At 46.0% G+C, this 12,635-nt stretch overlaps 2 protein-coding genes across 11 annotated transcripts in view; one reads left to right on the forward strand and one right to left on the reverse strand.

Annotated features, from left to right (window-relative positions):
- Positions 1 to 386: 386 nt before the first annotated feature.
- Positions 387 to 5,159, reverse strand: FAM120AOS (family with sequence similarity 120 member A opposite strand). Its single transcript, XM_045372950.3, has 3 exons — positions 4,656 to 5,159; positions 4,048 to 4,168; positions 387 to 1,593 (listed from the first exon to the last, which is right to left on the reverse strand). Exons 1-3 carry the CDS (start codon positions 4,670 to 4,672, stop codon positions 1,507 to 1,509), a joined length of 225 nt encoding a protein of 74 aa, XP_045228885.1. The 5' UTR covers positions 4,673 to 5,159; the 3' UTR covers positions 387 to 1,506.
- Positions 5,160 to 5,240: 81 nt separating this feature from the next.
- The window catches only part of FAM120A (family with sequence similarity 120 member A), a 114,922-nt gene continuing 107,527 nt past the window's right edge, over positions 5,241 to 12,635 (forward strand). For all 10 annotated transcript variants that reach the window (XR_012424916.1, XR_012424914.1, XR_012424915.1 and 7 more), the window contains exon 1: positions 5,241 to 5,970. Coding sequence is in view for 6 of the 10 variants with exons in the window: in XM_005582268.5 (XP_005582325.4) it covers positions 5,497 to 5,970 (474 nt within the window). In the remaining 4 variants the exon portion in view is untranslated. The remainder of the gene's footprint in view (positions 5,971 to 12,635) is intronic.

Here is a 12,635-nt window from a genome sequence, read left to right on the forward strand (position 1 = left end):
TATTGCAGTAACTTTCTTCCTGCCTTCCAGACGCACTTGCATTCTTTCTGGAGCTCTAGTCAACCCTGACCTCTTCCTTTGTCATCAGCAAGGTCACAGGCCTGAGCTGCAAGTCTTAGCTGTTTCCAGAAGGGTCACTGTGTGCTCCCACCTATATCTGAGGTCCTAGACTCCTCAGAGGAAGTCAGCTTCATGTGATCTAGGCTACTCAAGCCTGGGGCTGGGGCGTTTTCATATCCTGGTATGAGAGACTTGCTTCCTCTGGAAAGATCTTTATGGTTTACACAAATGCACAGACCGCTTAATAATAGTCTCTAAAATGTATACCTTAAAATGGCTTTGTACTTATGGAAATTCCTAATTAAAAAAAAAAACAACTCATTTGATTTATATCACATTGTAAAATATAGTTTACTTCAAAATATGATCCTGAAGATTCCATCAGGCAGTGTTTAAGGGATGACTATAAAGTTTTAGCCCTTAACAGAGTATACTCAACTGGGTACTGTCTTTCAAAGCAGTCCCTGTCAGTGTTTGTCCATTGATTCCATAGCAGCTCCCACTGCCCACCCTGCTTGAGAAGCCTCTTTGGAAGTTGCCTAGAGTCTATAGCACTCATCTGAAGGCCCTCCATGAGAACAACTCTTCTCTCTTCCACATAGATACTTTTGCATCAGCCCAAAGCTATTTGGACACAAGTGTGGTGAACACGGTAAGAAAAAAACAAACGAAGCAACAAAAACAAAAAGCAGGCAGTGCTGCATTAGACTGAAAGTGAAAGCTGGAAACTCTAAGCACCTATGAACCGCCAGGGCAGTGTTGGTTGCTTTCATCCACATGGTCTCCTTTGGTGTTCTGATGCTTGTGAGGCAGTATCCCTATTGACAATGACCCTAGCTTGGAGGGCTGAGAATTGCTGAAAGTGATGCTGTTTATAAATGGTAGAGTCAGGACCCACACATGGGTGTGGTCTGCCTGCAAAGTACATGTGGAATTTGGAGATGGGATTACCATCCCCGCTATAAAGGGCAATATGATCTGTGGCCAAGAGGGTTGTACAGGGTACTTAGTTACACAGATCACACTGATCTCCTTCTCCTCTTTCTTTTTTCTATGCAAGTATATAATCTATTTGTCTATATGTCTGTCTACCTTGGTAGATTGGGCTCCTTGAAGAAGGGATTACATTTTCTTCATCTCCATATCCCCAGTAACTTGCCAATGCCCAGTATACACCAGGGACTCAGTCGCTGTTTGTCTTATTTTCTTGTTCACTCTACTCTGACTTAGGACATGTCACTTTCTCCTCTTGACCTTCACATTCAGATGTGTTAATAGAAGTGGATAAAGATCACTCTAGCTTTAAAACACCCTCCAATATAGACAGAACTCTGAAACCAGAAGCAGAAGCTGAGGAATGGTGAATAGAGCATTTTCCTTCACACAGTGGGCATTAGGGTGGTATCCTGTCCCTTGAATGCCTCTGCAGAATTTGACCCTAGTTTTTCAAACTGGACTCAAGAATGATCTTAGTGTTGGTGGTTTTGTGGTTTTCCTCGAGACTTTGTTATTGACAGAACAGCTTCTGGAAATCTGAAAAGAAAAAAAACAGGCAGTTTACGTATTAGTTTGGAATATGAAATGTATTTTGTCATGGTCTCCAGAGTCTGAATATGGATCTCCGTGGAGCTCTCCTATACTCTGCTACTGCTAACTCATACTACTAGAGAGAGAGCAGAGCCTGAAGATCAAAACACTTCTCAACTGCTGACACACTGCTGCAGTGTGGTCAGTTACTGATCTACCATTTATGAAGCAGGCCTACAGATGTGTGTGTTCTTCTGGGTAATTAAAATTGATAATTAATTAACAGGGCTGGTGCTAGGTAAACGTTATAGGTTAGAATCCCAAGTGTGGATTAATTTGCTCTCTTCACAGACTCCCTGCTTAGCTCCAGCCTGCTGGTCTCCCAACATATGCTAACGATTACATGGGCAGGATCAAGGTCTCTTATTACCTTGTTTGAAAAACTGGAAACTCATCTGTTATTGCTGGTGGTTAGACACCTCCCCTAAGTAAAATATTAATTAAAGATATTAGGCTGGGCGCGGTAGCTCATGCCTGTAATCCCAGCACTTTGGGAGGCAGCGGCAAGTGGATCACTTGAGGTCAGGAGCTCAAGACTGGCCTGGCCCACATAGTGAAACCCCCTCTCTACTAAAAATACAAAACTTAGCCAGGTGTGATGGTGTGCACCTGTAATCCCAGCTACTCTACAGGCTGAGGCAGGAGATCACTTGAACCTGGGAGAGGGAGGTTGCAGTGAGCTGAGATCACACCACTGTACTCCAGCCTGGGCAACAGAGCAAGACTCCATTTTGGGGGGCAAAAAATAAATAAAATAAATATAAAATAAAAAAAGAAAAAGTCCCCAATTATTAGTTGTCATATTGTGACCCCCAAGAAGACATAACTTTTTATTAAATTTTAAACATAGATGTTTATTTTTACCTCAACATTTAAGCAATTTAACTTCAAACAACCCCCGAATTTGAGCTGAGAATGCAGAGTATATAAGCGTTTGTCAGCTAAGTATTTTGCCTGCCATCAATAGTTACTCAACAAAAAAAGTGTTTTTTTTTTTTAAAAAAAAAGAACACACAGCTAAATAGGGCAACTAAGAATTGAGTTTTATGTGTTATGATACAATAATGAATTTTAAACTTTCCAAAAGTACAATAACTGGTCTATGTTCTCGAGTATAAGTCTAGACAAATACAGTTTCTGGAAATAACTACAAAAGTCAACATTTATTGAGCATTTGTTGTGTGGTAGGCACACAGATTATCTGATTTAATCCTTAAAACAACCTGGGAGGTTAAGTACTATTAATATGTTGATTTTACAGATGATAAAATTCAAGGTTCAAACAGGGTAAATATTTTTGCAACGGCACAGACTTATCATAAGACAGATGCTGGGGGCCTGACTCCAGAACCTTAGAACTCTACAATGTAATAAGGTGAAAATAAATTTATTTCCAGAATTTCAGATACTGGCACTAGCATTTTTTTTTTTGAGATGGACTCTCGCTCTGTTGCCAGGCTGGAGTGCAGTGGCGTGATCACTACAACCTCCGTCTCCCGGGTTCAAGCGATTCTCCTGCCTCAGCCTCCCGAGTAGCTGGGACTACAGGTGTGCGCCACCATGCTCAGCTGATTTTTGTGTTTTTAGTAGAGGTGGGGTTTCACCATGTTGGCTAGGATGGTCTCGATCTCTTGACCTTGTGATATGCCCGCCTCGGCCTCCCAATGTGCTGGGATTACAGGCGTGAGCTACCACGCCCGGCCGTACTAATGCATTTTTAAAAATTAAAAGCAAGAGTATTTAAAGAAAAGGTAAATACATGGAATGCAATGCTATGAATGAAAATACAAGTGATTAAAAACTACTACTCCTCACCTTGTGAACCTGCCTTGGGTTATAGAAGGAAATTTGGATATTTCTGGATTTTACCTTATTATTTAATGGCTAACTGTATTATTTCTTTTATTTATTTATTTATTTATTTTTGAGATGGAATCTAGCTCTGATGCCCAGGCTAGAGAGTGCAGTGGCACCATCTGTGCTGACTGCAACCTCTGCCTCTCGGGTTCAAGCAATTCTCTTGCCTCAGTTTCCCGAGTAGCTGGGATTACAGACGCACACCACCAGGCCCGGCTAATTTTTGCATTTTTAGTAGAGACGGGGTTTCACCATGTTGACCAGGCTGGTCTCGAACTACTGACCTCAAATGATCTACCCGCCTCGGCCTCCCAAAGTGCTGGGATTACAGGCGTGAGCCACCGCACCTGGCCTGTGTTATTTCTAGATAACATGTCATCCTGGCTTTGTGACTAATTTGATGCATAAGTGAGTGGCATAACTTGTCAGTCTGTTTTTAAATGTAACTTCTTAAAATACCAACAGCATTTAATTTATGTATATATGATACTGGCTTGTATCTGACGTGGCTATCAGAAAAGAAAGCAGAAAAATCAAACTTGCCTTTTTCACCGGGAGTATGGGGGCTTCTTTGACCAAATCGTGCGCGTGCAGGCTCCATGTGCTGGGAAGGGGCTGTCCGGCCACAGCCTGTCGGTTGCATCCTGCTCCTCTACAGAGGTTTCTCCAGAAAAAGAACAGATGGAGAGGTGAAAGTAAGTAAAAGCGGCACTTTAAAACTTTTGTGCTGGGTTTCTAAATTTATATTCTGAAAGGCATTAATCTCTTTTTGAAAATGTTTTATGCAAGCCTAATATACATACAGTATCAACCTCATTTTAGAAGCAATTACGACAGAGCTTAGGAACAGAATTTACGTAAACGACCTCCTTCCAGAAGATGCTACTAAACCAACAAGATTTAAATCCCTCTCCCTAAGAAGGGCAGGGCGACCCACTGCAAAGGCGCACGTTTCAGCCTGGCCATTCCGCAGTGGGAACGCAGGCTTTCCACGCTGCAACAGACCTGTGCTCTCAAGACAGTCTCTTCCGTGACGAGCAGGCGCTTAGGACTACCTGTACCTTCAGACATTATGATGCGTTTGGCCATGTCCTTTGTCATAGGTGTAAAAACCACTACAACCGAGAGCCCGAAGCTGCTGGGATGAGCACCTGCCGCGGAACTGCATTCTCGCGCTCCTTCCTGCTCTTTCCAAGAAGCCCGGCGCGGCCGGCCAGCATCCCGCTCCCCCGGACCCCGCAGTCAGTGTGGGCAGCAGGCCCAGAGCGGTGCGAGCCCACCGTGGCGTTAGAAAGGCTGCGTCCCGACGAGCAGAGTAATTCGGCCTCCGGCTCACCCTCAAAGCTCCATCTTATCGCCGCTTCCCTCAGGAGCAGGCGAGCTCTTCCCCAGGACCTGCTTCGCGGCTTCCCCTCGCCGAAGTACCGCCGGGCGGAGGCGGCGGCCTCTCTGGTCCTGCGGGGAACAGGCCGCCAGGAGGGGAGCGGCGGCCGACGGGCCTGAGGCGGGCGAGCGGCCTGTGGCCTCCAGGCGCGGCCTGCTCCGGCTCAGGCGCCCCCTGGATCCCGCCCCGGCCCGACTCCCGGCCTCCGCCTCCGCCGCAGCCGCCTCCGGGAGCCCCGAACCGCGTCCCGCCGGCGCCGCCTCTTCCGCCTGCTCGCCGGCGGGCCTGCGCGGGCCTGGGCGGCGTCCGCGCCGGGCGGGTCCGCTACGTCAGCGCCGCCCGCCCGCCCCGCCCCGGCCCTCAGCCTCGGCCTCGGCCTCGGCCTCGCAGCGGCGGCAGCGGCGGCGGCGGCAGGTCCCTCCCCAGACATGGCCCTGGGAGGCGGCAGCACATGGCGGCCGCGGCGGCCATGAGCGCGCCCCCGACCCGCCCCAGTCCCCCCTAGAGGCCGCCGCCCCCGCCCGCCCGCCCGCCCGCGCGCCACGGCCCCACCGCCCCCGGCCCCGCCGCCCCCCGCCCGCACCCGCGCCCGCGCCCCCGCCGCCGCCATGGGCGTGCAGGGCTTCCAGGACTACATCGAGAAGCACTGCCCGAGCGCCGTGGTGCCGGTGGAGCTGCAGAAGCTGGCCCGGGGCAGCCTGGTGGGCGGCGGGCGGCAGCGGCCCCCGCAGACCCCGCTGCGCCTGCTGGTGGACGCCGACAACTGCCTGCACCGCCTCTACGGTGGCTTCTACACCGACTGGGTCAGCGGCGGCCAGTGGAACCACATGCTTGGCTACCTGGCGGCGCTGGCCAAGGCCTGCTTCGGCGGCAACATCGAGCTCTTCGTCTTCTTCAACGGCGCGCTCGAGAAGGCCCGGCTGCACGAGTGGGTCAAGCGGCAGGGCAACGAGCGCCAGACGGCACAGCAGATCGTCAGCCATGTCCAGAACAAGGGCACCCCGCCGCCCAAGGTCTGGTTCCTGCCGCCCGTCTGCATGGCCCACTGCATCCGCCTGGCGCTCATCCGCTTCCACGTCAAGGTGAGGCCGGGGATCCGGGCGGGCCGGGGACCGGGGCCGCGCCGCACCCCTATGCCCCTTCCCAGGGCACAGAATGTCGCCCGGCCGTGGCGGCGCTGGGGGCAGCGAGCTCCCCCTGCCCTGGCTCGGGATAGCCGGGCCGGGCCGCAAGATGGATGGCCGCGGGTGCAGGCCGCGCGCTGCCCAAGCCCGCCTCCAGCTGTCCCTGTTCGGGGTCCACGGCCGCGTGGGGACACCTGAGGGCTGGGAGAGAGCACCGGACCAGAATTCGGAGGCGGCAGTGTCATCATCCCGAATATCCTTAGTTTTTCCCGTCCTATGGGGGCGGGCAGGCTATCACTCACCTTCAACTTTGACAAAACATGACTCCCTTTTCTAATTTAGCCTGTTCTTTCCCAGCAACAGGTTCATCTCGGAAGCAAGCAGGATACAGAGTAATAGAGGGGGTTTCGCCAGGGCCCTCGGGGGCTGCAGATATCACTGCTGCCGCCGCCGCCCTTGCCAATGCTGTTAGCCCGGTGACAGCGAGACGTGTCTAAGGGCCAGTGCCCTGGCCTCTACTTCAGAACGCAGTGCCCTGTCCGTGTTCCTCTTAGTACAGGGTGTTTAGAGAATCTTTCTATGACTTTTTGTGTTAGATTTCAAAGAACCGTGCGCTTTGACAGGATGGGATTTGTCAGTTCTGTGACTTCACGTCGGTGTGAGAGAGGTCTTTAAGGCAGTTCGGTTTTGTAGATCCCACGCGAAAGGAGTCCTTCAAAGTCAGGGGGCGAGCTACACGGGGCGTGAACTCGCAGGATTTATTTTTCGGGTGCACAGTAAGTATTCAGTGACCTTCAGCGGCGCCCTGACGGGTGGGTAATCAGAGCTCTACATCACCGGCCTCCTCTGGCCCTTTGGCAGAGGGTTCCGCAGCTGGCACTGGGCCAGAGGAGAACTTCAGGACCCAGCAGTGACTGTGGAGATAAGCACAGACATGATCCTGGACTTCACGTTCTGATTGCTTGCTTTTTTCATTGGTTTTCTTGAAAACAAATTTTGGGGGCCTTTTTGGTGTCTTAGCTCTCGCCACTCTGCCTTCCATCTTGTCATTCTTTGACATTTCCTTGAAACTGCTGGAGCTGAAAGTTTGTGAAATTCTGTCTTCGCGGTTGCCCCCGGTGCCCGCGAGGAGATGGTGGTAGTTAAGCCTAAAATGATAGCGGAAGTCCCACCCACGATCCGGTTGCAATTGGTGAGATGGTGTTTAAGTCGTGGGTGGAGGCGGCCGGCAGAGTCCCGATTGGCCCCTGCGCCTGGCAGACACACAGCTGCCATTCCTCAGGGAAGTTCGGGTGAGAGGAAGTGCCTGCCTAGTAATTTCTGAATCGGAGCCTGGGGCGCTCAGGGAAGTAAGGTGCTGCCATTTGTCTGAAGCGATCCATCTTCCTAATAGAGCGTAAAAGTGTTCAAAGTTTGGTCTTGTTCAGAGATGGAAAAGACTACTTAAAAGACAGGATGGGCTGCACTTACTTGCCTTTGGTAACCGCACAGCTATCTACTTAACTAGTCAGGCGAGTTTCAAGGGAACACTGTGAATATTACTTAGGATTAGAATCAGTGTGTATGCATATGGTCACTGTATCTTTAAAGAACTGTTGAGTTCTTTTTAATTCTACAGTTTCTTTATCTTTGCACCCCTTTGAATGCCTCGCACACCTAGTAGGTGCTCAGAATTCAGACCAATGTGTAAGTGTTTGGAAACTAGATTTAAGCTCCATTTCAGATCGTCTTTTTCACTTAGGTTTCTGGACACGGGATAATTTTGTCTATATTTTGCTTTTGCTAAGCTTTTAATTATTGAGCTAGGATCATATTATAGTGTAAATTGCACAAAATGAATATTGTAATGACTCGATTACTTAGTAGTCTCTTAGCTGGCAACCTTACTTTTTTGAAAAGTGCCTGAGAGATTTAGCTACTAGAAATTTCTCAGCAACCAAGCAAGATGTCAGGAAGTTGTGGGGGGTGGCGGGCGTGGGGGGGTGCCTTTACTTTCCTCACTGAAAAATCCTTTTAAGCTCTCTCACTCACGGACTGGTCTCTTTTTAGATGTAATTCTAACAAGCTTGGTTATCTATTTTCTAAACTCAGCTTGAGAAGAGGGTGAAGAGGAGAGTCTGCCAGAGGCAGGAGCACCATTAATAGCAAGAAGTGACAACAAGAGTGAAGATTTAAAAAGCTATAAAAAGCAAACATGATTCTGGGGCTATTTTAAGAAAAGGAGAACAACCCTATGTACTTCAGTGGTCCCTGAGGGTAGTACAATGTGTTTTCTATGAGGATGATTGGGAGTCATAACAATTAATATTCAGCATTCTCTGTTTAAGGGATCGAAACAGCGTATACCACTTAATAAAATATACCCATAAAATGGTTAAAAGGTTTAAAACCATGATGAGGTATCACTACAGGCCTATTAGAATGGCTAAAAGAGAAAAAAATTTGAGCAATACCAAGTGCTAGCAAGAATGCTGAGCAACTGGATCCTTACACATTGCTTGTGGGAATGCAGAATGGCACCGCCACCCCAGAAAACAGTGGCAGTTTCTTATAAAGTTAAGCATACATTTATCATACCATCCAGCAATTCCACTCCTGGGTATTTTTCTAATGAAGACTTTTGTTTGCGCAGAAACTCGTACTCAAATGTCCATAGCAGCTTAAATCATAATAGCCAAAACGTGGAAACAAAATATCTTTTAATAAGTGAATGGTTAAACTACTGTATAGCCATACTATAGAATGCTGCTTAGCAATAGTAAGGAAGGTGTAGGTAACAACTTGCATGAATCTTTAATTAAGGTTTTATACTGAGTGAAAGAAGCCAGGTTCAAAAGGGATGATTATAAAACTATAGTGATGGGGACCAATTCAGTGGTGCTGAGAGTAGAGGAGAGGAAGGATGTACACATTAAGGGGAAAGCAGGAGAGAGCTTTGTGGAGTGATGGAACTGTTCTGTATTCTGATGGTGGTGATGCTACCATACATTAAAATCAGAATGATTCATCCAAAGTAAACGTGTTAATTTTATCGTATGGTAATTTTTTTAAGATTAAGTAAAAACCACTGGCAAAGGAATTGACATGAACACTTCAGTATATATAATATTGGGTAAATGAAACATTTATGAAAACTTTAAGCATCTTACTGGTGCTTTCTCGTGTTTCGTAAATTGGCGGAGGGGCATAATTTCTTGTTACCCTTGCTTAGAGAAATCTTTTTTTTTTTTTTTTTTTTTTTGAGATGGAGTCTCACTGTGTTGCCCAGGCTGGAGTGCAGTGGCGTGATCTTGGCTCACTGCAACCTCCACCTCCTGGGTTCAAGCGATTCTCCTGACTCAGCCTACCTAGTAACTGGGATTACAGGCGTGCCTGCCATCATGCCCGGCTAATTTTTGTGTTTTTGATAGAGACAGGGTTTCGCCATCTTGGCCAGGCTGGTCTTGAGCTCCTGACCTCGTGATCCACCCGCCTTGGCCTCCCAAAGTGCTGGGATTACAGGTGTGAGCCACTGCGCCGGGCCAGGAGAAATCTTTTTTGACTTAGAGTTTATTTCTTTTACAGAGTAATAATTGTATTTTTTGTTCAGTAGTAGTAATTGTATTTCTTTAACCATTAGAAGTTGGTCTACGTGGAAGGAGAGCCAGAACAATGAAAATAGTAATAATACGTTGGCCTGTGTATTGACTAGTTTTGGATAGGTCCTGAAATAGCCTAATTTGAACTTGGTTTTAGCTAGTTACTTGGACAGTTTCCTGTTGTGTGCTTTGGGTCATTATAACCTTTGAAACTTCAGTAAATGACTTATGTTTATTTTAAAATCTTGGTCACTGGAGCTTTCATAAATGTTTCTGCTATATGACTTGTGGTATCAGTGTAAGGGTTTATAATGAAGTCCTTCAGATCTTCTGAATTTGCTTCCATTGGAGTTTTGTTAAATAATGCTCTTACATAAAATGGCGTTCATGCTTTAAGTCAGTGGAAGAATGTGAGGTTAGACTATGGTTTAGAATGTTCGTGGTTAGCATAATTACATGTTTGTATTTAGAGATGATTTCTCTTCATGTATACTTGATGGGGGAGAGAATGGTATCAGACCAGGTCCTTGCTAGGTCCTTTCTCACATATGCCATCTCATTTAATCCTCAGAGTGCTTTGTTACCCCATTTTATATGCGAAAAAACAGGATCTAGTGATTAAGTGACATCTGGGGACAAGTCATTAGTAACCTCAAGACGGAAGTGGAGTGCTAAAGTCAAAGTTCAGCTTCTTTGTGTAAGAATACTTTGTGGGTGTGCCTACCTACAATTCACCCTCAGGTCAATTATGATAGCTAACCGCTTCTACTATGTTTTCTAGTTAGGATAGGAATAGCCAAGCTTCTACTCAGAAGAAAAGTTTCTATTCAGAAGAAAAATGTCCATCAGTAGATCTGACAGTATATCTTATTCTTAAGGACCTTTAATTGACTGGAAGATTTTTAAGATTCAAAACTGACCATATTGTACCTCAAACTAGTCATTGTATATATTTCTCTTACTGTACTACTTTTGTCACTAGTTTAATTCACATAGCATAGTGTCTTCAAGATTCATTCATGTTGTAGATTGTGTCAGAATTTCCTTAACTTTTAAGGCTGAATAATACTCCACTGTGTATGTGTACCACATTTTGTTTATCCATTCATCCACTGGTGGATGCTTGGGTTGCTTCCACTTTTTCACTATTGTGGAGACTGAATAATGCTTTTATGAGCATGGTATACAGAGAGCTGTTCGAGTTCCTGCTTTCGGTTCTTTTGGGTATATGCTCAGAAGTAGAATTGCTGGGTCATATGGTAATTCTCTGTTTTTCTTTTTAAGGAATTGCCATACGTTTTCCACAGTGACTGTGTAGGCCATATATTTTATGTCATAAGTTATATAATACATATTATTATAATATAGTTCTATTTTTTCACATTAATGTGATCACGCTATACGTTATTCAGCAGTTTGCTTTTTTATTTGTAAGAAGTCTTTCCATGTCTATACTTAGAGCTCTAAATCTTTTCAGTCCCTAAATAGTATTCCATAATTTATCCAACCCCGACAGATGGTGTACACATGGTATATACATACAGTAGAGCCAAAGGTATGCACATTTTAAAAGCCACGTAGGGCCGTAGAGTCAACATTGCCAGACCTTCAGACTCTGCAAGAAAGCCAGAAACCCAGATTTTATTTAAAATTATTCCATTTTAAAAATGCCAAGTGAAGGAAAACTTGGTTCTAAGTTAGCTTCAGCTCTTGTGCCAACAATTTATTTGAGCACTGATCTTTATCAACAATTATCATGGTCATCGAAATCTCTTCCTTCTTTTTTTTTAACTTTAAAATTAAACCTATCAGAAACCACTCTGTGTCTTCCTGTCTGCCTCCTTGAACCTTTTCCAGTGATCACAATGCTTCCATTTCCTGGGGTTACTGCAATATGATGTTTCCTTAATGCCACAATCCTCTTGGCCACTTCCATGGTATATTCTTTATTATGTACTTCTCAGTGTTACATCTTTTGAGGTGAGTGCTAACCACAAGTTTAGTCAACATCTCACCATTTCCAAGGCACAGCCTCGCTGTCCTCAAAGACTTCAGCACCTGGTTTTACATACTTATATATTGTTTATACTGTGTCCCATCAACACAGACACTGACTATTCACGTCTCTAATCTGGCATTCTGATTCTGCAACTGGAGTGAATTTCTAATTGCACTTTAGATACTCCAGAGCTTGGACTATATAATTAGTGAGAAAAGTGACCCCATCTTTAACACTTCTGAACGCTGTGTCCCCGTCGCCCCTTGCCACTCCCACCGTCTGTCCCCTGCTTGCCTTCTGCCATTTCTCTTTTCCCATTCTGTTGGCTTCCTTTTTAGCTATAACTAGCTTGAGCTTCATGATCACACACTTCAGAGTTACACCCTCTACCACCATAGAGTCATGCTTGCTATTCCAGCGTCCCATCCTCCCGGTCCCTAGAATAATGACACACCAGGCCCATTCTGGCTCAGTAGTCTCCTACTTAACTGTTATACTCTTCCTTTTTTCCGGTACCCCCAACATTTGAATTCACCATATTTACCCAAAAGCTCTAAGAAATGCTTTGCAAACTGTTTGGTGGGTTGTGAAACCGAATTATTGGATGTTTGCCATTATTTAAAAATGACAGAGAATAAAATAGAATGAAATATAGAATGCAAGGCATATACTATAGGTCAGTTCCTTGTTGTTACACTTTTGTATTCCTGTAGGTAGCGGTCAGAATGGCCTCTGCACCCACACCCGCTCCCCAGTGGAACTAATCTAGCAACAGCTTTGGCAGGGTGGACGGCCACATCTTCAGGGAGGTCACTCTCCTGTTGGGACTTGAGCAAAACCATTAAGTCCAAATTCCTTGTTCAGACTTGTAGACCTTCCTGCGACCTGAACAAATTCATTTGACCTTACTTCATGTTTCACAATCCCTCTACTGTACTTTTTTAAATGTTCCCAACCCAACTGCTCACTATGTCCCCAAGAAATATCCAGCTTTTGCGTATGTCATTCCCTCTTGTTTAACTACTGTACTGTGTCCTACTTTTGCT

This window comes from Macaca fascicularis, chromosome 15 (assembly GCF_037993035.2).
Source record: "Macaca fascicularis isolate 582-1 chromosome 15, T2T-MFA8v1.1".
NCBI lineage: Eukaryota > Metazoa > Chordata > Mammalia > Primates > Cercopithecidae > Macaca > Macaca fascicularis.

Excerpts from the sequence above, each read along its gene's own strand:
- FAM120AOS (XM_045372950.3), bottom strand. Across the intron at positions 1,594-4,047 it reads CCATACTCCCGGTGAAAAAG|ATTTCCAGAAGCTGTTCTGT; the intron begins GCAAGTTTGATT and ends TTTTCTTTTCAG.